The 25898-nt window shown below is 32.7% G+C and overlaps 1 protein-coding gene across 1 annotated transcript in view; it reads left to right on the forward strand.

Annotated features, from left to right (window-relative positions):
- Cenpc (centromere protein C) overlaps window positions 1–25687 on the forward strand; it is a 60162-nt gene extending 34475 nt beyond the window's left edge. Inside the window, exons 10-19 of the mRNA XM_026407782.2 lie at window positions 1455–1746; window positions 3157–3303; window positions 3489–3571; window positions 13303–13362; window positions 15411–15515; window positions 16254–16382; window positions 17410–17505; window positions 19474–19628; window positions 22547–22637; window positions 23693–25687. Coding sequence (XP_026263567.1) covers window positions 1455–1746; window positions 3157–3303; window positions 3489–3571; window positions 13303–13362; window positions 15411–15515; window positions 16254–16382; window positions 17410–17505; window positions 19474–19628; window positions 22547–22637; window positions 23693–23763 — 1229 coding nt within the window. The 3' untranslated portion in view covers window positions 23764–25687. The remainder of the gene's footprint in view (window positions 1–1454; window positions 1747–3156; window positions 3304–3488; window positions 3572–13302; window positions 13363–15410; window positions 15516–16253; window positions 16383–17409; window positions 17506–19473; window positions 19629–22546; window positions 22638–23692) is intronic.
- The last annotated feature ends 211 nt before the right edge of the window (window positions 25688–25898 follow it).

Here is a 25898-nt window from a genome sequence, read left to right on the forward strand (position 1 = left end):
AGACAAATTCCCAGGTGATGCTGATCTTATGATATAAAGACCACATTTTAAGAACAAATCCTTTAGAGAAACTACAGATATTTCTGTACTGCTGGTTTTGTTTGTTTGAAAGGACATGGTTGAGAGTTGTAGGTTATGAAATAAACAATCTAGATGTAGAAATAAATTGATGTTAAAGTATTTAGACTTAATCCTGAAGCTGTAGATACTCACTGTAAGATTTTACATTTTGTTTCTTTGAGACAGGTTGTCCCTTTGTTGCGTAGACTGGTCTACAACTCATGAACTTAAGTGATCCTCTTGAGAGGCTGAGGCTATACGTGTGTGCCACCATGCACAACCTCTTACTAAAGGATTTTAAACAGGGTTATAACAATCCTATTTATGTTTTCCAAAGATAATTTTAAATCAATATAAAGATTGGGTTGAATAACAAGGGTACAAAAGGGAAAAACTGTTAAAGAGCTGTTATATTAATCCAGAAATGAAAGGGCAAGGGCTCTGCTAATGACAGGCAGGACAGCATGAAAGAAGCACATTTGAGAACTATGGAGTGGCACTTGTAACAACACATCCCATCATTATGTATAACTATAATGCACTGATTTTTTAAAAATTGAAAAAATAAAAAGGAGTAGGACTGATGGGTTTTAGGGATTGATTGTGGGTAAGAGCAAGATGACTCTGATTTTTTTTTTTTTAATTGATTGTTCAAAACATTACAGAGCTCATGATAAATCATCTTTCATACATTTGACTCAATTGGGTTTTGAACTCCCATTTCTACCCCAAATAGACTCTGATTTTTTATTTAGGCATCTGGATAGTTATACTTATCATAAATATAGGAATAAAATTCGAAAAATGTTTAAGGATGAGTGGTAGATGTACATTATTGGTGTCATCATATAGGTATCAATTCAAGCTATGGGTAGGTAGATAGATCCCCCAAAGAAAGTACATAGAGTAAAAAGTTATAGGTGGAACCTTGGGAAATACCAGAATCTTAAGGATTATCAGAGAGTACTAGGTAAATACAGAGAGAAGGTTATTTGGTAAGCTTGTGATGCATTTAAAGGATCTGGTGCCTGTCTTTCTAAATTGAATTTAAAGAATTTTTAAAGGGGGGAATAGGAAGGGTAGCAGAATACAATAGACACTAATATGGCTGTAAAACCAATGTGATACTGCAAGCTGTACACGTGGAAAAAAAAGAATTCATACCCCACTTGAATCAAATGTATGATATGTCAAGATCATTGTAATGTTTTGAGCAACTAATAAAAAAAAATTTAAAAAAAACAATTTTTAAAGAATTTAATGTGGAAACAAATTTACCCTGAGACTAGTCTGTGTGTATGTGTTTATATATAAATATGAATGACATTGGCATTTTAGTGAGCCAAATCATCTGGACAAACATGATAACTTTAAATTTTCATTGAATCTTTCAGGTCCTGTTCATAGCAATTCTTCAATAAAAAATGAATTATCAGTGTATCACAACCCTAGACAAAAATCTGCTAAGAAAACAAATCAGCCATCTAAGAATACTGGGAAAAAAGCCATTTCATTAAAAAAGCAGAAGACAGCTATGCAAGGCAGCTCAAGAGTACAGAAATTTTTAAATGTTAAAGGTTCTGAGTATATTAGCAACCATGAAAAACTTCCCAGTTGTTCCCAGAATGAGCCATCAGAAAGTGACAAAGCTGACCTGGCTGCAAAGAGAAGTCTTGATTGTTCTGGGTAATGTCTGTTATGTTTACAATATAGTTATTGTTGTTCCACATTTAATATTTTGTCTATGTTATTTAACCATTTATAGAAAGAGCATATCAACCTAAAGGACTCCATAGTCTGACAGATCTGGTATTAAATCTAGGCTCTGCCTTTAGCAGAGCAAAGTAGTAATCTGATCTTGTTTCCTCATATTAATATAGGTAATAATAATAGCACATAGGATTGTGAATGTTAGATCTAATGAATTATTATTTTTGCCTGAGTTGCTAACTTTTTAAAAAAAATGACAAAAAATGCACAATAAAATTTATTGTTTTAATCACTTTGAAGTACATAGTTTTTTTTTTTTGTTTGTTTTTTACCTTTTATAGTGAGATGAATATGATGTCAGTTTGAAACATGTCAGTAATTTTCCTTTTAATATATTAGTTAACATTTTTGGAGTACCTACTAAGTACTAAATGATTTTTAATAAATTCTGTTGAGCTAATTCTGTTTTTATAAATTCTTGCTTTTTGCTGTAGCATGCATTCAACAAATATTTAATGCATACAGTATTAGAAACAGCAAGGTGGGGCTAGGGTTGTGGCTCAGAGGTAGAGCATTTGCCTAGCATGTGTGAGGCGCTGGGTTCGATCCTCAGCACCACATTAAAAAAAAAAAAAATTTTTTTTAAAAAAAGGAAAGAAACAGCAAGGCACTGGCGGTTAATTAGGGGAAATAAATGATTAGAATGGCCTGAAATATATTTTGAGTATGTCATTAGTGTATATAAAAAAGATCCCATATATATTTCCAAGTTTAATTTCTTCAGATTATTTTTTAAAGATTAAAATTTAAAGAAATTAATTTCTTCAGATTATTTTTTTAAAGAAATCTTGCTAGATTTGGTTTCATCAAAGTTCTTGTTGGTATATAGTTGTTCATAGTATTCTCTTAGAGTTGCATTTATTTTTTTTTGACTCTGATGGTAGTACTCCAGAAATAAAATTTCAAAAGGAATAGAATTGTTTGCATATATTTGGGGTAAATTGAAAGCTACCAATGACATGAGCTTTGTCCCTCTGAGGACCCTACTGCTGACCTAGTGTTATCAAAGAAAATTACTTAAGTTGCTTATGGTTTCTCCAGTAAACTGATATTAGACTAATTCTAGAATATACATTATAAGCTACCTATAGGTAATATCTTCTCATGTCCTTCTGTCATTTGCTCCCATCCTTGTTAGACCAGGTTTGCACTAGTTCTCATTGGAATTTTTCGAATTGGAAATCTTGATAGGTTCTAGAATCAGTTTTTTACCTGAGCCAGTTGTAGGTCTTAGGGCCTGAACATGGTGAGCTGATATTTGTTATAGCCAACATTACATTGTTTATATACCCACTATATGAACAGTTTTAAACTTCATTTTTGTAGAACTACAGAGCGCTCCAAGGATCAATGTGGTGTTACAACTGCACAAAATGTTCGTTTAAAGTCTCAGACCAGTGACCATACTTGCAAGACACCAACAGAGTCTAATTTGGATTCTGGAAAGTGTAAAACTTCAGTTTTGGAAGAAAGGTATGCATGTATTGCTATGTAACCAGTTACCTCAACACTTAATTTTGTTATAGGCTGATAAGCTTAAAAGGTTATGAAAAACAGCTATGGCAGTTTTAGGAGAAAAATGATAAGTAAGCTTACATACATTAAATATATGTATTATAAAAACATGGATTTTTATGGTTTATTTATTTTTTCTTAAGTGGACCATCCAGGATCAAGAATCATTTAATGTTTGGGAAGAATAATTCTGATGTGTGTGATGAAGAAGTTCAGGAAAGGTTAGGTAAGTTACTGTTTATTTCTACTGTATTGATTTTTATGGAATTATATATATATAATAAGGTATGATGTGTTTTATTTAGTTAAACTTGCACTGATGGGAAATATGTATTGAGTACCTACTCCTTAGAGACTTACAATATATTTAGAGATTTGTAAGAGGCTAATAAAATGTTGGCATTTTAAGTTCTTTCTTTTAAGTAGGGCTAATAAAATGTTGGCATGTAAGGTATCTACTCCATTGTTGATAAGGGGACACGTGACGCAAAAGTGACGCAAAATTAACTATCTATTGGTGGTTGCTGAAGCTGGGTGATGGGTGTTTAAGGTTCATACTGTTTTCCTCTTTTTTGAATAGTTCTGAAATTTTTCATATAGGTTTTTAAAATACTTTATTTTAAAAAAATTGGTTCTTTTTAGTTATACATGACAGTAGAATCCATTTTGACATAAACGTATAAGCATAGAATATATTTTGTTCTAGTTCAGACCCCATTGCACTTTTTCCCCTTCCCTCTTGCCACCTCCTGCTTCCCGTCTCTATTGATCTTTCTGCAGTTTACCATATTTATTTTTTTAAATTACTTTCTAGTGGATTTACACCACGAGATTTACTGTGATATATTCATATATGTACATAGGAGGGTTATGTCAGATTCATTCCACTGCCATTCCTCTTCCTATCTTCCCGAACTTCTATCACCACCCCCCCCTGCCTTGTTATGGGTTAGCTTCCACATATTAGAGAAAACATTTGACTTTTGGTTTTTTGGAATTGGCGTATTTTATTTAGCATGACAATCTTCACATTCATCCATTTACCAGCAAATGTTATAAACTCATTCTTCTTTATGGCTGAGTGATATTCTATTGTTCCTGTATACTACATTTTTTTAATTCATTCATCTGTTGAAGGGCCCCTAGTTTGCCTTTTTAGCGTAGCTATTGTGAATTGTGCTAATTGTGGGTCTTTGATCCATTTTGAGTTAAGTTTTGTGCAGGGTGAGAGGGGGGGTTAAATTTTATTTTTCTACATATGAATTTCCAGTTTTCCTAGCACCATTTGTTTAAGAGGCTATCTTTTCTCCAATGTACATTGTTCTCAACTTGTCTAGTTTGAGATGGATGTATTTATGTGTGTTTGTCTCTCTGTTTTCGTGTTCCATTGGTCTTCTCAAGTATTTTATTTTTTGAGGCTATTTTGAATGGAATAGTTTTCCTAATTTCTTTTTTCAGCTGATTTATCATTGGAGTTTAGCAATGTGATTGATTTAGGAGTGTTTATTTATGTACTGCTACTTTGCTGAATTCATTAATGTGTTCTACAACAGTTCTGCTGGAGTTTTTTGGGTCTTCTAAATATAGGATTATGTTGTTGGTAAACAGTTTGAGCTCTACTTTTCCTATTTGCATCCCTTTAATTTTTTCTTTCGCCTAATTGCTCTGGCTAGAGTTTCAAGGACTATGTTGAATAGAAATGGTAGAAAAAAGAGGGCGTCCCTGTCTTATTCCTGTTTTTAGAATGAATGCTTTCAGTTTTTCTTTATTCACAATGATGTTAGCCTTGGGTTTTATATAGCTCTTATGATGTTGAGGGAGGTTCCTTCTATCCCTAGTTTTTCTGGTGTTTTAAACATGAATGGGTGCTGTATTTTATCATGCTTTTTCTGCATCTTTGATATAGTCATGTCATTCTTGTATTTAAGTCTTTTTTTTATAGTGAATCAACTTTATGGATTTCGGAATGTTGAGCCTACCTTTCATCCCTAGGATGAAACCTATTTGATCATGGTGCACTGTCTTTTTTTTTTTTTTTTTTTTTTTTGAGAGTGAGAGGAGAGAGAGAGAGAATTTTTAATATTTATTTTTTAGTTCTCGGCGGACACAACATCTTTGTTGGTATGTGGTGCTGAGGATCGAACCAGGGCCGCACACATGCCAGGCGAGCACGCTACCACTTGAGCCACATCCCCAGCCCCGTGCACTGTCTTTTTGATGTGTTTTTGTATGAGATTTGTCACCGTTTTATTGAGAATTTTTGCATCTGTGTTCATAAAGGATATTGGTCTAAAGTTTTTTTTCCTTGATGTGTCTTTGTCTGGCTTTGGTATCAGGATGATACTGGTTTTATAGAATGAGTTTAGAAAATTTCTCTCCTTTTCTATTTCATGGAATAATTTGAGGAGGATTGGTTTTAGGTCTGATGGAACTTGGCTGAGAACCCATTCAGTCCTGTACTTTTCTTTTTTTGGTAGGCTTTGATGGCTTCTTTCTTTCTATTTTTCTTTGGAGATTTTCTCCTTTTTAAATCAATGATCACCTTATCCAGCTTCAGAAACCTGGACAAAGAGGAAGCTGAGAGGGGGCCTGGTTCAGTGTCAAAGGTCTCTGAGTGATTTTGTGTCAGCACATGGAGGCTTCTTCACTTTCATTACTTGAAATTGAAACGTTTAAAGTTTCTATGCCTTCTAGGTTCAAATTGTATAGGTCATATGACTCCAGGAATTTGTTGATGTCGAGATTTTCTTCTTTATTGGAATATAAATTTCAAAATACTTTCTGATAACCCTCGGTATTTGAGTAGTGTTTGTGGTGATATTTTCTTTTCATCATGGGTTTTATTAGCTTGAGTTTTTCCCTTTCTTTTAGATAGTTTGGCTAAGGGTTTATCAATTTTATTTATTTTTTCAAATAACCAACTGTTTAAAAAATTTAAAGTTTTTGTATCTCAATTTCATTCTGGTTTTATTTATTTCCTATATTCTACTGCTTTTGGTTTTGATTTGTTCTTCTTTTTTAGAGCATTGAGATATAACATTAGATTATTTACTTGATATCTTTCTATTCTTTTAATATATGAGCTCCATGGTATGAACTGTCCTCTTAGAACTGCCTTCATTGTTTTCAGAGATTTTGATGTTGTATCATTATTCTCATTTACCTCTTAAGTTGTTTTTTTTTTCCCACCCGGATTTCTTTTGCTGTCCATTTAAGAGTGTCTTATTTAGTTTCCAGGTTTTGGATCGGTTTCTGTTTTTTATCTTATGGATTTGTAATTTCATTCCATTATGATCTACTAAAATGCAAGATATTATCTCTATTTTTTTTATTTGCTAAGACTTCCTTTGTGCTTAATATAAGATCTATTTTAGAAAATGTTCCATGTGCTACTGTGAACAAAGTATATTCATATTCAGTCATTAATGAATGAAATATTCAACAGATATCTGTTAAGTGTGAATTATTAATTGTATTTTTAAATTCCATATCATTTTTACCTAGTTTTTGTTTGAACAGTCTATCGAGTGGTGAAAGAGGTGTTTTAAAGTCACTGGTATTATTCTTTTCCGATCTATTTGATTCTTAATATTGAGAAGGGTTTGTTTGATGTACACAGATGCTCCATTGTTTGGGGCATATTTATGATTGTTATTTCTTGTTTTATGATTCCCTGAAACAATATGAAATGATCTTATTTATTCTGATTAATTTTGGCTTGAAGTCTGCTTTATATAATTTGAGAATAGTAATCCCTGGTTATTTATGAGATCCATGTGAATGGTATGTTTTTTTTCATACTTTCACTTTCAGCCTGTGGATGTCTTTGCCTATGAGGTGAGTCTCTTGGTAACAGCATATTGTTGGGTCTTGTTTCTTTCTTTCTTTTATTTTCATTAGTTTATTAATTTATTAATTGATTGATGATGCAAAGGATCTTATTTCTTAATCTAATCTACCAGTTTATATCTTTTGATTGATGAGTTTAGGTTATTTATCTTCAGTGTTATTATTCAGAAATGATTTTTATTCCCTGGTATTTTGATTTATTTCTGATTTTTAAATTGAATTTGGTTCTCCTTTTATTGATGATTCTTTGAGTGTAGTTCCTCCCTCTGCTGGTTTTCAGTTTTATCTTTCATTTCTTCTTCATGAAATTCTTCTTACTGTATTGCTCACTAAGTTGCCAGTGGAATTCAAAAATTCTCAGCTTCCCTTCTTAGCAGTATGAAGTAGAATGGGATGGAAAGTACTGTCAGCTGGAGTTTGGTCTGCATAGACCAAGTTGATGCACTCCCAGGATGGGGCCACTGCAGAGTTCTCACAAAGAAGTGTACTTAACTTGAATCTTGGTACACAGGGTGATAAGAAATGAGGCCTTCCTCTAGCCCACCACCTTGCTTCCTTAAATGCCTCTTAGTAGAGAGGTTTATAAATTTTTTCATGCTCATAGAGAATATAATGTTTTGGTATGTTTTTTTCTTTCTCAATTCTTTTTACTTTTTAACCCCCCACCACCATTTTTTATTTATATATGTGTGTGTGTGTGTGTGTGTGTATATATGTGTGTGTGTGTGTGTGTGTGTGTTTTCTGTCTTTCTCTTTTAACTTGAATACTTTGTGTTTCTTTTACTTTTTATTTGGTAAAGAAGAAACAATGACTATACTTGTATAACTTTGGCTTCATTTTATATGTGTTGCTATGTAGTGTGATATACTCTTAATTTACCATGATGATTTTTCTTTGACCAATGAGTTACTTAAATAGTCAAGATATTGGTGTCTAGAGACCTGGGATTAAACCCTTTATTATTATTTACCAGCTGTGTTATCTTGAAATGAAAAATTTCAAAATAACAGTGTTTTTCCTTATTTGAAAAATGGTGATATAAATTCCAGTTCCATAGGTTGATTTATCTGGCATATACTGACTATTATTCTCAGTGTTGGTATTATTCTAAGTTTTGTTATTATTCTAAGTTTTTTTCTGAGGCTGGCTTTGAATTCAAGATCTTCTGCCTTAGCCTCTTGAGCTGCTGGGATTATAGGTGTGTACCACCACACCACTCAGTATGCTTAGTTTTTTACAGTTTTTCTATAGATACTTTAAAAATTGTATCATTATTTTATTGATAATATATGTGGATATATTTTAAAAATATACTTTGAATAGTTATGAAATTCTTAAATATTTGTGGAGTATTATGGAATACTTATTATATATTCTGTTAGGGGCTAGAAATGTGACAGTGGATAAAACTAGGAAAATATGTCCTCCTTAGACCTCACTTTCTGGAGGGGCAATATGGCAGATAATAGTAAGGAGATAGCAAAATTTTGATTTGTTAGATGTTGAGAATGGAAAAATAAAGCAGAAGTTTTAGGGTAGGAAACAGAAATTACATTCTTTTGGTTAATATAAAGAGTGGGCCTCACTGAAAAAGTGATCATTTGAGTAAAGGTGTGGTCAAGATGAGACAGCAAACCATACAGCTGTTTGAGTAAATAGGGTCCCAGAGGGAAGATCAAGAGCAAAGCTTCTGATGTAGTAAAGATTCTGCCCTATTCAAGGAGTATCAAGATGACTAGGGGCTTGAGCAGAAGAAGATAGTAGGAAATGATATCACAGAGAATCAAAGGTTACATAGTACGTTAAAGGATATTATATAAGGAAGTTTGGCTTTTGCTAAGAGATGAGAAACTATTGGAGGAATTTTTAAAAATATAAATCACTGCAGCCACTGTTAAGAGTAGACTAGATAAGGTTGAGGGAACACAGGGAATTTTGGAAAGCAGAGAGATTAATTGGTGAGATCTGGAATCCTGGCTAAAGATAGTGGGTGATAGGAATGGACAGTGGAGAACAATAGTAAGATTTTTTAGGAATTTTAAAAGGTAGAAGAATCAATAGAATTTCCTGATGAAAGGGATGTAGGACATTACAGAAGTACCAGGGAAAACTTGAATGATTTTGGCCTGAGCATCTGGGAGAATGGCATTGTAATTACCTGATTTTTAGACTGTTAGAGAACAAGCATATTTCTTTTGGTGGGGGGATAGAATCTCAAATTTGGACATGATAAGCTTATTATTATTATGCTTGTATTCTTCCTTGGGCTTGGAATTCTATTAAGGACTGCTAGAGTTGAAGTAAAATGTTCCAACTGCAATTGTCTGTTTCTCTTTGTATTTCCCACAATCTTTATTACATACATTTCAGCCCAGTTATTGAGCAGGTAAGTCTTCATATGCAAAGTACTTGGCCATAGGTTTATTGATCCTCTTAAATATTTTTACTTTGCAGTCTGTTTAATATTATTATTATCTCTACTTTTATTTTGGTTAGTTATTGTTTCTTATGTTTTTTATCTTTTTATTGAAACTTTCTTAGAAAACTGAAAGTGGCTTAGAAAAACATGATTTTTTTAAACTTACTGTTATTTTCCCTTAATAAACAGATGTAACATATTTACATTTATTAGCAACAAACATACCTGATACTTCTAAGGGTGGTAGACATTCTCATATGTTTTAGCAAGGACTCAATATCCTTTTTATACTCCTCCTTTCTTTTAAACACAACAAATCACCAAATAGAAAATGAATTCTGATTTATTTTTTTTCCTTTAAACTATTCATTTATTACTCTTTTGCTTTATGAGGTAATGGATATGAGTAGAAATTTGAGGGCATTCTGCTGCCTTTAGTCTAATACTTTTTCTTTACAGATAACCTGCTTTCTTTCATCTTCATGCTTATTAAGTGTCTTTAAACTTTGAAATTCACAAGTTGTCTCTGTGTTGATTACTTTAAAATTTTTTTTGAAGTAATTTCAAACTTTACACAGATATCCCTTAATCCTTTAACCCCTTCATTTAAATTCCACAAATTCCACATTTTATAACATTTGTTCCATCTTTATCCCTGCCTCCTCTATATAATTATATGTTTATTAACATTCATCTTTTTTTGAACTATTTGAGATGCAGTTGAAGTTGTAATGTATTATTTCTCTTAAATAGCCCAGAATGTATTTCAGTAAGACAAGGGCATAATCACCCTTGAAGTATTCAAACCAGGAAATCAACATTAATTTTTTTTTCTTATGAGAGAGAGAGGGGGGGGATTTTAATATTCATTTTTTAGTTTTCGGTGGACACAACTTCTTTGTTTGTATGTGGTACTGAGGATCGAACCTGGGCCGTATGCATGCTAGGCGAGCGCGCCACCGCTTGAGCCACATCCCCAGCCCTGGAAATCAACATTAATATAAAATTGCTGCTGCTTATCACAGATTCCATTTCAATTTCACCAGTAGTGCTCTCAGAGTCTTTGCCCATTTGCTTAAAGTCCAGTTCTGGGTCCTGAATTGCATTTAACTGTCATGTCCCTTCAATTTTCTTCATGGTTAATCTTTTCCTAACTAACCTAGTTTTGACATTTGAATATAGGCTTCATTTGGTTACTTGGTATTTCCTATTACCAGAATATCCTTGTTTTAGGCTTCCTCAGTGGATAGACACAGGAAATATACAAGCACAAACACACATGTGTTCGCACACGCACACACACAACCCACATGCAACAGGGATATCTATTTCTGTTTATATTTAGGAACTATGAAAACATCAATCCCTCTAATTTACATCAATCCCTCTAATTCCAGTACAACACAGACTTTTCCCTTTCTGTTTTTTCTTTTATATATTTTTTAAGTTGTTAATGGACCTTTATTCATTTATTTATATGCGGTGCTGAGAATCGAACCCAGTGCCTCACACATGCTAGGCAAGTGCTCCACCACTGAGCCACACCCTCAGCCCTCCCCTTTTTTGTTTTTTATAAAACAAAATGACAAGACAACAAACTCCCATTATCCTCAGTACATTTATTTATTTGCTTGGGTCCTTTTTTGACCTTACTAGCTGCCTCCAAAGACCAATTGCTTTGAGAAGTTTTCAACAAACATGAAACCTCTATTTGTTGTACTGGGGATTGCTTGAGAAATTTGATGGGGGTGGGTGTGTAATAGCTTTTTATTGAGATAGATTTTACACATAATCAATTAACCCACATATAGTGTACAAATCAATGATGTGCACCCAGCACCACATTTTTAGAATACTTTTTTTTTTTTTTCTTTTACCTGCTGAAAGAAACACTCTACTTAGCAGCCATCTTCCATCCCTTTTCCCAGGATAGGTAACCACTCATCTACTTTTAATCTCTGCAGAAAAATTTGCCTATATTACATACAACAGAAGTGGTTCATGGACTTGTAGTGTTCCAGTTACATATTGCTTCATAACAAAACACTCTCAAAACTTACTGTTTTATTACAACTATTGGTTTCTTCTATGTGGTTCTGTGAATTTTCTTGGTTTAGCTAGACAATTAGTTAGGTGCTGTTGGACTGAGGCTTAGACCCTGGGAAACAAATGCAGAATCCTAGCAGGTGAAGAAGATGCAAGGCACAATTGGGATATAAGTATGCTTTATTTGGGGGTGGCAGCAACCTCCAGCCCCAGCCTTCAGCCTCCTGAGTCCTTCCATCAGCCTTTTTAAAAATATAAAGGCTCTTTGTTTTACCAGTACTGGTGAACTCATAATTGGTCAAAGGGAGAGGCCAAAAGTGCCTTTTAAAATCTGTGTTCTCTCTGTGGAACCTGACCAGCTAACGTGTACCTTGGTGGGGGGCATTCATTAATGACCCGTGGTGTCACAAGGAGATCACATTCCAAACTTTTCCACATGGGTCCAGTAGCTAGAGGATAAAGGCTGCTGAAACCTCTTATTTTCCACCTGTGATGATCCTGAATCTGGTTCCTAGAGTCTGAGTCTTAGCCCAATAGTGCTTTCACAATTTTATAGTTAGATGTAAGCTGCTGAACTGAAGTCATCTGAAAGTTCACTTGGGCTGAATTTCCAAGATGACTTCCTCACTTCTGTATTTGGTATCCAGATAGAATGGCTGGAATGGTGAAGCCTGCCATCTCTTTTCTTTAACATGGCCATCTTAGACTTTCTCACAGCATGGCAACCTTTGGTAGTCAATCTTCATATAATGTTATTCTTCCCTCAATGTGAGATCCCTAGGGGAACCACTATGTTGTAAAGGCCTTAGCTTTTAAAGTCCTAGAAAATCATTTACTTTGCATTCTATTATTCATACAAGTCTTAAATAAAATAGAGGTTCAAGAAAGAAATGAGTCTTTGCTTGTTGATAAAGAATAGTTGGGGAATGGGGTTGTGGCTCAGTAGAAGAATGGTTGCGTAGCATGTGTGAGGCACTGGGTTCAATTCTCAGCATCACACATAAATAAGTAAATAAAATAAGGGTCCATCAATAACTTTATGCATGGGAAGGGAAAGAATTGATATCTTTAGTGCTGTTTATCATACATAAAATTGAGAACCCCAGAGTTCTTTGACACACTGGTAAATTGAGGACATTTGTACTGTTTTAGAATTTTAAAGAGAAAGTTGCAGATAAGTCATAGATGACATAATTAACATATTATGAATTCATTATCATGCCCTGCATTTTTATCCACCAATGGCTTATTCCCTGTTTCCATAAGTGATAGAAAACTTGTTTGGTTGGGTTTTGTTTGTTTGTTTGTTTTAACCTTTAATTAATTAATTAATCGATTGATTTTTCTTTATGTGGTGCTGAGGATTGAACCCAGTGCCTCACACATGCCAGACAAGCACTCTACTGCTGAGCCACAATCCAGCCCTGGTTTTTGTTATTTTTAAATGTTACACTTTTAAGATGTGTTCATGGAAGCACTGTTTTTCCTTAGTTTTTATTTCTTTGTAATGAAAGCAAAATGTTATGAAATGTATTATTAGGGCAGTATTTAAAATATTTACACAGAAGTTGGCAAAATGACATACTTTATCAACATGGAATTAAGAACCATTGCTCATTATGCTATCTTTTGCATTTTTCAGATGACTCAAGACTGAAAAGAACTAAAGTGTCACCAGAGATGAAAACACATCATAAATTAAGTAAAATAATTTTATCTTGTAATACTTCCATTAAAGAAAACTAGAATTAAGTTTGTTTCTAAATATAGCTTAATTTTTTGTAAGCAGGGGAAGTAATAATACTATTTGGATTTCTTTGTAGATAAATTAAAATCACACATTTAGTTCTCATGAATTTTATAATAAGTCGTCATAGGCCACTGAGTCAGTCTGTTACCCATTTATAAGGTTTTATAGTCTTCTCATTCTGCCTATAGTAGGTAGCGATTTTTCATTTTGTGTAATCAAAATTAAAAATTCTCTGAAAATGTATTTGCTAAGTAGATAATATCCATCCCCGACAGCTTCTTCCACTTTTATACAGTTAATTCTTAAGTGGCTCGAATGGTAAATAGACAAAGTTGAGAACTATGAACCCATGAAGAGATTCATGTGAGGATTCAAAATCCACGGTTCCCCAGAAGATACTTACCAGTCAAGATTCATGGAACAACTCATGTTTGTGTGATGGAGTGGCTTTCTATGCCATATGTAAAGTAGTATGTCAATAAAATAATAATGTGATCACAGAGTGGCACCCCACTACTTTTGACATAGTTGTTGATTCTCTAAAGTACAGGTCTCTACCATACTTTAAAGAGGAGATTATAGAAGGATGTGTGTGACTCATTGCCCATTAGCTTAGGATATATCTACCACATGATATGACATAATATGTCAGGGAATTTTTAAGTGCTTAACTAAGGATTTTTAGAGATACCTTGTAATACCTTGTAATCCTGGTTATTTAACAAAACTTGGCATGATAAAGAGGAAATGATATGGTGGGGAGGAAAGGTGCAAAAAAGGGTAGTAAAAGTAGTATAAAATGTGTCATTTTTACCAGTGATATCTTGCTTGATAGGGTTATATGTATTATTTTTATTTTTTGGCAGTGCTGAGGACTGAACTCAGCTTGCTGCTAGGCAAGTGCTTTACCATTGAACTATAACTCTAGTTCCAGGGCTATCAGTTTGATATAATCATAGAGTATCAGGAATGGGAAGGTAACCAATATTAAAGTAAAAAAGCACAGCAAATCCTTAAAGTTACCAAAGTTACCAAGAAAAGAATGGAGAAAATAAATGGTCATTTAATCAAACTAATGAAAATGAAGACAAAGAAGACTCATTGATGTAAAGTAATTCATATATATAAATAAGTTGGCAGGACATGGTGGTGCATACCTGTAATCCCAGTGATTTGGGAGCCTGAGGCATTAGGATTGCAAGTTTGAGGTGGGCCTTAGCAACTTAGTAAGACCCTAAGCAACTTTGTGAGATACTGTTTCAAAAAACAAATAGAGATGAAGGGAATTAAAGGAAGCAGGTTATTAAACTGAACAAATGTGAATGGATTGACTTTCTCAAGTATTGGGTTTGGTTAAATAATACAAACCTATCTATCTGTTTTTAAAAAATACTTAGGTTTTAAAATAAAAAGTTAAAATAATTAGGAAGATTACTGTGAACAAAAAGAAAATAGTCTAGTGTTAATATTAGGCAAAGTAGGAGTTAAGGTTAAAACTGATAAATGTGATAAGGAAGAACATATAATGATAAAGTGAGCACTTTAAGAGGACAGAGAAAGTATAAATTTGTGCACCAACAATTTATCAACTAATATTCATAAACAAAAATGACTAGATAAAGCAAGAAATTTTTAATTTAAACAATATAATTAGGAGGGAGATTTTAACTCACTGCTTTCAGAATTGAATTAAGCAAAAAAATAGATAAGAACATAGGAATTTGATAACATAGCCAACAAACTATTTATATATGGAACTTAACATTTTTCAGATAACATTGTCAATCCTGGGTATTAAAGTTTTATGTCTTTACCAATCTAGACGCCTAATTTTTTACTCTCTTTAATCATTATCCCAAATGTACCTTAAAAGTTTTTTCTTGTCTTTTATCTAGAACCATTCATCTTTTAAAAGGTAATATTAATCTTTCCACTGCTGAATATAATCCAACTAAACATTTATATGTGTATTTTTTTTTTTTTTTTTTACATTTTTATAGTTTTGCCCTCCAACACACCAAATCTCCGCAGGACCAAGAGAATACGTTTTAAACCTTTGGAATACTGGCGAGGAGAGCGAATAGATTATCAAGAAACATCATCAGGTAAAACCTAATTTACACTGTAGTGTCTAATAATAAAAACAATAAGAAGGTTAAATATAACTTACTTATGATTAGTATGTGCCAGACTCTATCCTGCAATTTATGTACATTACTTTATTTAATCATCATTTCTCCCCCAATGTGATAAGAAAAGGATTCAAATCCTTATTGGTCTGATTACTATAGAGATGCTGATTTTTTTTCTTTTTTGATAGGTGTAGTTTTGTGTATGGTTTTGTAGAGTATTGTTATAGTTTTATCTGACAAGGATTTTAATTGTATAAAAATCTGCATTGTTAGAACATGAGAAAATTATTAATCTTACCAGCCATTTTCTTATCATAGTTTTCTACAAAATGATAGAGGTTGAGTTTAGGAGTATAGTGTTATCTTTAAGTTATTTCCTTCCTTTGATGGATATAGCTAAGTCAAAGGGCACTCATATGTGGCTTACTACTAATAGTTTATCACCAGCTTCTGCTTTTTTTGTTTTGTTTTAAACCCTCTACTGATAACTGCTGATTTCAAGGAATTAACAAAGATCAATCCTATTTTATCAATGCTTCTAGATTAGCATGTTAAAGATACAAGTGCAATTGATTATTATTTGAACTACTAAAATTTTAGTAATATTTTCTTTGTTTCTTTGAAAGGAAATGTACCATATTTAAGAGTTTTGTTTCAAACTTTTTACTTTTACAGATATAATATTTTATCTTTTTTGTTGTTAAATTTCAGGAGAATTTGTGATTGGTGGAATATTGTCCCCAGTCACAATAACATCTAAAAGAAAGGCAAAAGGAAACGTGGAAAGAGTCAAAAAAGTAACTAATAGGAAAAGGATGTGTCTTGATAATGATGAAAGAAGTATGAACTTATTTCTGAAAGTAACTTTTAGATTTTATTTGTTTGTTTTGTTTGTTTGTTTGTTTGTTTGTTTGTTTGTTTGTTTTGGGCACTGGGGATTGAACTCAAGGGCACTTTACTAAGCCACATCCCCAGCCCTACTTTGTATTTTATTTACAGACAGAATCTCACTGAGTTGCTTAGCACCTTGCTTTTGCTGAGGCTGGATTGGAATTTGTAATCCTTTTGCCTCAGCCTCCCCAGCTGCTGGGATTACAGACATGTGCAACTGTGCCAGGCTTAGATTGTATTTTCAATAACATAGTACTTTGAGAAGAACTCACTCCAAAAATTGTTATTTACCTCTAAAACCTTCAGATATAATACTATAGGTAAAATTCACTTTTTAATGTCCACTTTTTCCCAAATTTTGAAAGCATTGAGCTGGGTGCCCTAGTACATGCTTATAATCCCAGTGACTCAGGAGCCTGAGGTAGGAGGATCACAAGTTCAAGGCCCACCTCGATAACTTAGTGAAACCTTGTCTCAAAATGAAAAAGAAAAAAAAAAAATGCAGCTTGGTGGTAAAGCATCCCTGGGTTCAATTTCCAGGAAAAAAAAAAAAAAGTGAGTAAATTTACTTTTCATGTGTAAATTCCCCAGTCTAATGAATCTTAAAAGTTATCCATACTGAAACTATGCTTACAACAGACATGTTAATGAATTTTTTTCTGAAGTGTATTGTGTGTCTCAAGAAATATGCAGAACATTGTTTGGCTTTTTGATGATGTAGGAATTTAAGAGTTGACATGTTATAATGTCCCTTATAGGGAATCGGAAGTTTAGGGTGTTTGCTCCTATTTTAAATATTGTGGGTTTTTTAATTATTATTTTTATTTATTATAGTGGTCATTTATAAGTAGGAAGAGTCTGTTATATCTCTGACAGTTTGCAACTTGTCTGTTGCTATATTTTGTACTGTACTTTTTTATGATTGAGAATTAATTTTAAGTAACTAGTTTATATTTCATTGGTATTTCTTTTGCAGAGAATAAATTAATACTAAATGTTGATATATCTCTAAGAGATCCTTTGCAGCCAACACCAGTAAAGGACCCAGAAACAAGAGAGATTGTTCTTATGGGTAAGATCAGAAATGATACAGAAAATATCTAATTTACCAATAAGAAAGAGGAAACTCTTGGCTTGATGATCAATCCGCATACTCCCCTGCCCCGGCTCTTTCAGCACTAAATTTCAGTTCAAATAAGTAGCCTATATGAGGACAACTTTGTTGGGCATTGATGGTAGATAGCCTCCAAGGACATGTGTTAACCTCCAAGGACATGTATTATCAGGCATTTGTCCTCTGGAGTACAGGTGCTAACACTACCATGCGAGGAGTGTTGTCTCCTCGCATGGGGTCTAGGACATAGGGTTGTAGGGTCTTTTCATGGGGAATGGGGAATTTTACCATGTTAGCTGGCAGATCCCAGGATATACTGTTACTGTGGGAGCAGGCAGGAATTATTGGCCTGGCACAGATAGTCTCCTGGTCCTACAAATGCCAGTAATGGTACCTGGATTGCGAAACTTTTGTGAGGATCAGCATCAAGGGCATCAATTAGCCATACAAATGCTAGCCTTAACTTGAAGGCTGGCACAAGATCCTAGAAGCCTCCTACTCTATTATACAGGTATTAAACATTTAGTTCTGGGAGGCCATAAGAGGTTTCAAGGGACATGTTATAGTGGGGTGGGGGTTTAGGGAAAATTTAGCTTTTTACCAAACAGGCAATATTTATATGTAAGAAATACTTAAATATCTTAACAACTGTTAGTTGTACCAGTTAGTACTGAAGATTCTTTGTCTTAAGTCAGAAGACCAGTAAGGTCATTATTGTATTCCACTTAAAATTTTGGCTGTGAAATAGATTCCATTTGATATCTTATGTCTTAGCGAAAGTATTTCTATATTGAGATTATTTGACAACAGAGGTTAAAAAAAAGAAAAGTGTTTAGTGTAAAAAACATTGATATTTAAAAAGTGTTTTTGTTGCTTTTTTTTTTTTTTTTTAGTCATAATGTTAGGAGTCATTTTAATACCCTTCTAACAGTCAAGCATCTTATTTTCAATGATTTCTCATACTGTAGTTTATATTTTGCTGTGCTTCTTCTGTAGGAATTTCTCTATTCTCTTTTTTAATTCATTAACTGTGTGTATGTTTACAAATTTAATCTACTTTTTAAATTCTATAATTCTAGTTGGTCCTCTTTTGACTTTTGTATTCAAGTTTAGTAATCCTATGTTCTGGTTTCCTGAATGTTATTAAATTTCTTTGATTTAAAAAAAATTGCTATTCTGTAGTAGGTTAGAAAAGTTGTGAGTGTTGTTAACAGTTCACCTTCTTTGGTAAATATGCACATTTTCTGCATCTGGAGGAACACTAATGTTCCCAGAGAAATGATAATGTCAGAAACTGATGATTAAGGAATATATTAATTACAGGTCCAGAAAGGAAGTTTTTTTTAAATAAAAGGGAGCTTTTTGAAATTGAGATAGTAATTTGTGAGCAACAGTTAAAACTCTGAATTCTAGTAACCTTTTCTTGATAAATAAAAATCTCATTATTTAAACATCAGTCAAGTAGAAAATTAGCAGCAGCAGAAAATAATTTATTGTTATGATGATCATAAATTTGTATTTTGGTTCATGTGAAACTTTTTAAAGATACTGAGTTTTTTCTTGTTTCTCATTTAATTTTATTTTCCATCTTGGTTGTAACAAAGCACTCACTTTGTGTCAGACATTGTTTTAAATTGTTTGCATACATTAACTTTTTGATGTTCACAGCAACTCTTTAATACAGATTAACAATCATTATTCATTTTTATAGAAAAGGAAATTGAGGTACAGAGAGAGAGCTTAATGTAAGAAATGCAAGATTTGATTTCTGGCATTCCAGCTACAAAATCAATGATCTTAATTATTTTTGTCTTTCTAAGGCAGGTTTTATATCTAGAAGTACACATAATATACATGTGTACATGTTTTTGTCATTGAGCATTATCATTACTATTATTTTATATTTATATTACTATTTCCTCTTAGATCTTATAAAGCCACAAGATACATATCAGTTTTTCGTGGAACATGGTGGATTGAAAGTATATAAAACTTTGGATACACCTTTATTTTCTACTGGGAAATTGATATTAGGACCCTATGAAGAAAAGGGAAAACAGCATGTTAGCCAAGATATATTAGTAAGTATATTTCTTCATTTATTTATGCTTTGTTATAGATGCTACTTCGCTTTATTGGATTGGATGAGGCATTAAAATGCTGTTTCCTTACTAATGAAATTCTATCACTATAATGCATAAATTTTTTTTATTTTTTTAAATATTTATATTTTTAGTTTTAGGAGGACACAATGTCTTTATTTGATTTTTATGTGGTGCTGAGGATCGAACCCATTGCCTCACTCATGCTAGGTGAGCACTCTACTACCACTGAGCCACAACCCTAGCCCAGATGTTTTATTTTTTGTTTAAAATCTGTTCAGAATCAACCAGCCAACTTAACAGCACCTTTTCTGTATATATAGCACTATAATCTTGAGGTTCCTAGTTCTAAGGAATGGTCTTTACTTAAAATCAAGTTTTCAAACAAATCATTAGAATTTTACAGCTGAGGGCTGGGGTTGTAGCTCAGTGGTAGAGCACTTGCCTCTCATGCATGAGGCACTGGGTTTGATCCTCAGCACCACATAAAAGTAAATAAAGATATAGGGTCCATCTACACTAAAAAAAATATTTTCAAAAAAATTTTATATCTGAGGGGATTTTAGAGATCAAGTTTAATTCCAAATTTCTCTGGTCATGCAGTTGAGAAACAGAAGTTAAAAGACTTTAAAAAATTAAGTAGTTAGCAGTAGACTCAAGATTAAGAGCTAGTTGCTTTAGTAAGTACTAGGTAAAAAACTGTTATATATATATATAAACACTATTACTGATTAAAGTTATAGTGAGGTTCAAAGTGAAACAGTCACTCAGTCTTTCTCCCTCTTTCATACCCTGTTGGAGCTATTCTGAAAAATTGGTCTTTTAGTATATGTATGCATATATCTGTATATTTCTGTATTTTTAATTTGAAAATTGTGGAATTTGGAAAGTGTCCAATTTTAAGGATGTTTAACATTATAACATCACTTTAAAAATGATATAACTAAGGAATATCATTTGGTATGGGACATTTGAGGAATCTGTGAAATCATGAGTTATTGAAGTATCACATTCAAAATAATTTTTACTGACAAAGTAAGGTCAAAAGGGAGGAAGTATAACAAGAATTCTGGTTTTGAGTAATTTGAAATTTTCATGAATTCAGTCTTAACATGCTCTTATCTCCATGCATTATTTAAAGAATAAAATAACATTTTTTAAAGCATAAATATTCCCTGTGAAATGATGAAAGAATATTAATAAAGATAAATATTATGGTATCGCCACTATACTGCCTTTTTATGTAAAAAGGAAACTTGAATAAAAAACATTTGAAAGTATTTAACCTGCTTAATACTTAGAGTACTCAGAGTGATTCAAATTTAAAAACAAATAAATAACACTTTACAGTTACTCAGTTAGTACAAATTATTGGAAAAATATTCATATGCTGTGACTTATGGATGTCATTTCTAGAAATTTTTCCTAGGGTAATAATTTTAAAGTTGGGAGGAGAAGAAGCTGATCATATGTATTTATTGTAACATTGACTATAATTGCAAAAGTTGGAAATTAGTGAAATGTGCTGCAGGAGAAAAATGGTTATATTTTTATTTTGACTTAATAGGATGAGCTTTTATATGATATAATAAATATTATAGCACTTCCAGGCACTGCACTGAACATTTAAAAATTATTTTTAGCATATTATTTTCACGACTAGTCATAAAATTATCTTTGCAGTAACGTTTATGGTACAATATAGAAAATACTTTATCTTTTTTCCTGTCTACAATTTCAAAATGTAAATGACAAGTTAAAAAGAATGTAGAAAAGTAACCTTACTGTGTGATTATACTTGATAATTATTTCTTTTAACTATTCTCTAATTTTCTTATAAAAATTAGAGTTAAGGTGTTTTTCTTAGTAATAATAATATGAAGAGTATTTTTACATTTTTAAAACATGAAACACATGCTTTAAAAAACAATAAAGGGACAAGGTAGAGAACCAGTGTAGGCTGTAACTTTCCTTAAAACAGTTCTCAAAATGTTGGTGGGTCTGTGTTCTTTTGTGGAGACTTGACTTTGAGGATGAATCAGGTTACAAATTTTTCTAGTTTTATACATATTGTTGACAGAATTCAGTTCATTGTATTTATAGGACTGAGGTTTTCATTTGGTCTCTGGCTATTGGCCAGGATCTTATTCTCAACTTATAGAAATAATCCATGCTCCTTGGCCAATGGTTTCCTTATCTTTACTAGCAGCAGCATTACAAAGTCTTTTTGTGCTTAAAATTTCTGTGCCTTCTCTTTCTGCCTTGTTTTTCCTCTGCTTCCTGGAGAAAGTTTTTTATTTTTTAAAGTCTCATATAATTAGGAAGAAAAGTTTATTTTGGATCATGGTTTCAGTGAGTCAGTCCGAGATTGACAGCATTTAGCCCCTAGGCCTGGTGTGAGGCAGAAGGGAGACAGAAAATCATGGTGGAAGAGTGTGCTGGAGGAGAACTACTCAGTTCACGCCAGCTACTAAGGAAAGAGGGGGGGGTGAGGGGTGGGGAAGGGAGAGGGAGGGTCAGGCAGAGACAAAAAAGTCACCCTCAGTGATTTACTTTCTTTAGCCACACCCTACCTGCTTATAGTTCCCACCCATTTAATCCATTCAAATAAATTAATATATTGATCAGAGTTATGACTGTTGTAATCCAATTATTTCACCTCTGAACATTCTTGCATTTTCTCATATAGGAGTTTTGGGGAGTTACTCTATATCCAAACCATAACCTTACTAAGGATTATTAATCTGCCATCTCAAGATCCTGTTTTCTAACATATTCATAGGTTCTGCATATTAGAGCATCATCATCTGTGGGTAGTTGTTATTCTGACTACTGCATTTCCTTTGATGGTTTTTGAAGTTCAATTTGAAATGAGATTTTACTTTTTGATTTTACAGATCTTTTATGTTCACTTTGGTGACCTTTTGTGTACTTTATGTGAATCATCTTATTTAATAACTACTGGGGATTCTTTCTATGTTCCTTCAGGTAAGAATAACTAAAGACATTTTATTTCACATAGTTATAATCTCCATATAGTTGTTCACATGGAGCATGAAAATGGAAGCCTTAGTTGTAACAAAGTGCAGCACAATTGATTACAAAGCAGTTTGGTACATATTTTTCTTTCATCATTAGGTAAGTATATTAGTATATTGATACATGAAAATTGAATAAGTTTATGTTAGAATATAAAAATACTAATTAGAACATATGTTGCATTCTGTTAGTAAAGGATAATTATTTCCTCCCTGGTATCTCTGAGATATTGTAGCTGAACAGTTTTTAGTGGATTATTTTAAACATATAAAATAATGTGCTATTGAAGTACACAAATTTTTGGAAACAGATACTTTAATTCATTCATTTGTTCATTCATCCATTTGACAAATGTAAGTTAAGAGTTTACTATGACCAAGCATTGCTTTAAGAGTTTAGGATAAATATAGTGAACAAAACAGGAAAAAATTTAAACTTAACAAAGCTTATATTATGTAGGGAGACAATAATAGTAACTATGTTTATGTAGTCTGTAGTATGTGCTAATACTGTTGTAAATATGAATTTGGTCAATATGTATCAATTTCTGATAAATAGAAAATCACAGAAATAATACTTAATACTAATATACCTACTGTATATGATGCTGTCCATGGATATTTCACTTTTGTTATTTATTACCTTATTTATTAAGACCCATCTTTGTCTTTTTAAAATGTTGAGATTTTATTTTACTTAACACTGTATACGTATTTAGGGAAATCCACAGCAATTTCAGAGATTGATTTCAAAAAGAGATTTCCTTTCCCTGTGCCCTTGTCTAACTTAACTCTGCATTTGTTATAAAATAATGTAAATTTTGTATTTTTCAAGCCTTATCTGGATCAATAGATGGTGGTTAGCTCTTGGATCTTTCAGTTTAAGTGAATTCTTTTTATCTTATGTTTTATGTACTGTAACTTTCAGGTGATGACTAAATACTTAATTCAAAAGTAAATGATTCCTGTGAAAATAATTTTATTTTCTTATTATTTTACTTTTAGGTAATTATTACAACATCAAAAATCTCCTGAATGATGAAAGTGTTCTTCTTTTTACCCAAATTAAGAGATGAAGGATGAAGCAAGTTTAAATATGTGTGGGTATTTATGGATATGTGTATAACATATACATGTACACACATGTATAAAGCAGCTTGTATAGTTGACATTTATTTTTGTAATTACTTGTATTATTTTAAAATAAAAATTTTATTCAGCTTTGTGTAAATATGTATTAGGTAAACATTTCATACTCGGACGAGTATCTTCGAATTTTTCTGTGAACACACATCACCTGTAGTGATATTATTTTAACAACATGAAAAGCATACCAAAACCACTACTCCTTCAATGAATATAGGACATATATTTTTACCAGAAGAGAGCTGATTAATATGTCAGTTGATTTAAAATTAGTTTTGCCAAATTCTCATTTTAAATTATTGAGCATTAAAGAACTGTGGTAAATGTTTGTTTCTAGGGTTTCTGTAACAAATTATTACAAACTGAGTGACTTAAACTAATAGAAATTTGTTATCTTAGTTATGGAGGCTTGAAGTCTGAAATTAAGGTGTTGTGAGGGCCATGATGTCTCAGAAACCTGGAGAAAGAATTATTCCTTCCCTCTTTCTGATTTCTCTTGAAATGCTGGCAATCTTTAGTATTCCTTGGCTTGCACCTACTACTACTTCAATCCCTGCTTCCATTTTCAAATGATATTCTTGCTTGGCACGTCTTTGTCCTCACGTGACATTTGTTTAATTACAATAATTTGAACTTTTCTTCCATCTTGTTTCCGTTTGTATTTTCTGCTGGAAGTGGTACCCTGCGCCATTGCTTTCTGCATGTGGCCTCCTTAGCTCCTTTTAATATTAAAAGGAAATGCTTCAGGAAACAACTCTGTGCTAACAAAGTTGAATTTTGATTTTTTTTGGGGGGGCTATAAAAATATATATTATAATGATTGTCAGTTCTAAAGAAGTTTATTTCATGTGAATTATTTTTAGGCTGACCCTCTTCATGCCTCTTTAATAGTTAAATATACATACACATTGAAAACAGGTTTGGTATCTGAGGTCTGAGAAAGAATGAAGTTATGATAGGCTTTGTTAAACCTCATTTTTTGTGTTTTTTTAATGAAATTAAAAAAGTAAGAGTTGGGTGCAATGGTGTACACCTGTAACCCTAGAGGCTTGGGAAGCTAAGACAGGATGATCATGAGTTCAAAACCAGCTTCAGCACAAGCGAGATGCTCAGCAACTCAGTGAGACACCCTGTCTGTAAATAGAATACAAAATAGGGCTGGGGATGTGTCTCAGTGGTTGAGTGCCTGAGTTCAATCCCCACCCCCACCCCCCAAAAAAAAAGAATTATTCCTCTTTACATGACGAATAATACCATAGAGATAAGTTGATCTCACAATACATACAGGCTACAAATTTATTTGTGTTACAGTTGCCAAATATAATGCTTCTCAAGGGGATTGGGAAGTTAAAAATTATTTAATGGGCATCTGGCACAGAAATAATGACAGTCTAGACCTAAGGAGTTACATTATTTAAATGGTTTTAATCCTGGGAATATGTTAAAACATGCAATATGATATGTTTTTGGAATTATGTGTTTGCTACTAATTCTCTTTTGTGTTGTAATAATAGGTTGCCATATCTTCCAGCAAGGCATCTGAGAACTTCAAATACTAGCTCATCACTCGTGCTTAAAAAACAAGGCGGGGGGGGGGGAGATGTTGAGAATGGTGAATGAATTATGATCTTTGAACTGCCAAGTGACAGGCAACACCTCCCTTGAGAGTTTTTTTAATGCATTTGAGAGCCAACCCTTGAAAAATTGGCCTCAACAAAGAGTGTAAAAATCTCCATAGTTAGATAAACTAAAACTGATTAGGAAAATACATTAATTTAGGCACATAAATCTCAAATATGAATTTGCCATGAAATCATGAGCTCAAAAATATAGGGTTTTTTAAGAGCAAAACAAAAACCATAATTACTCTTGTAAAGAGACATGTTGAACAACTTTATCAGATCATTTCACTTTGAGTTCAGATTAGAGTAAGTTCAGATATTTAAAATATAGAGTAAAATCTTCAGAAAAGTTTTTTTAAAAAAGGAAAACATTTAGAATCTTTCCATTGTTCCCTCTTGGTGCTCAAGCATTCAGGGGAGGTTATTAACAGTGTGGTAAAGAC

The sequence above is a fragment of the Urocitellus parryii genome, chromosome 10, assembly GCF_045843805.1.
Source record: "Urocitellus parryii isolate mUroPar1 chromosome 10, mUroPar1.hap1, whole genome shotgun sequence".
Classification (NCBI taxonomy): domain Eukaryota; kingdom Metazoa; phylum Chordata; class Mammalia; order Rodentia; family Sciuridae; genus Urocitellus; species Urocitellus parryii.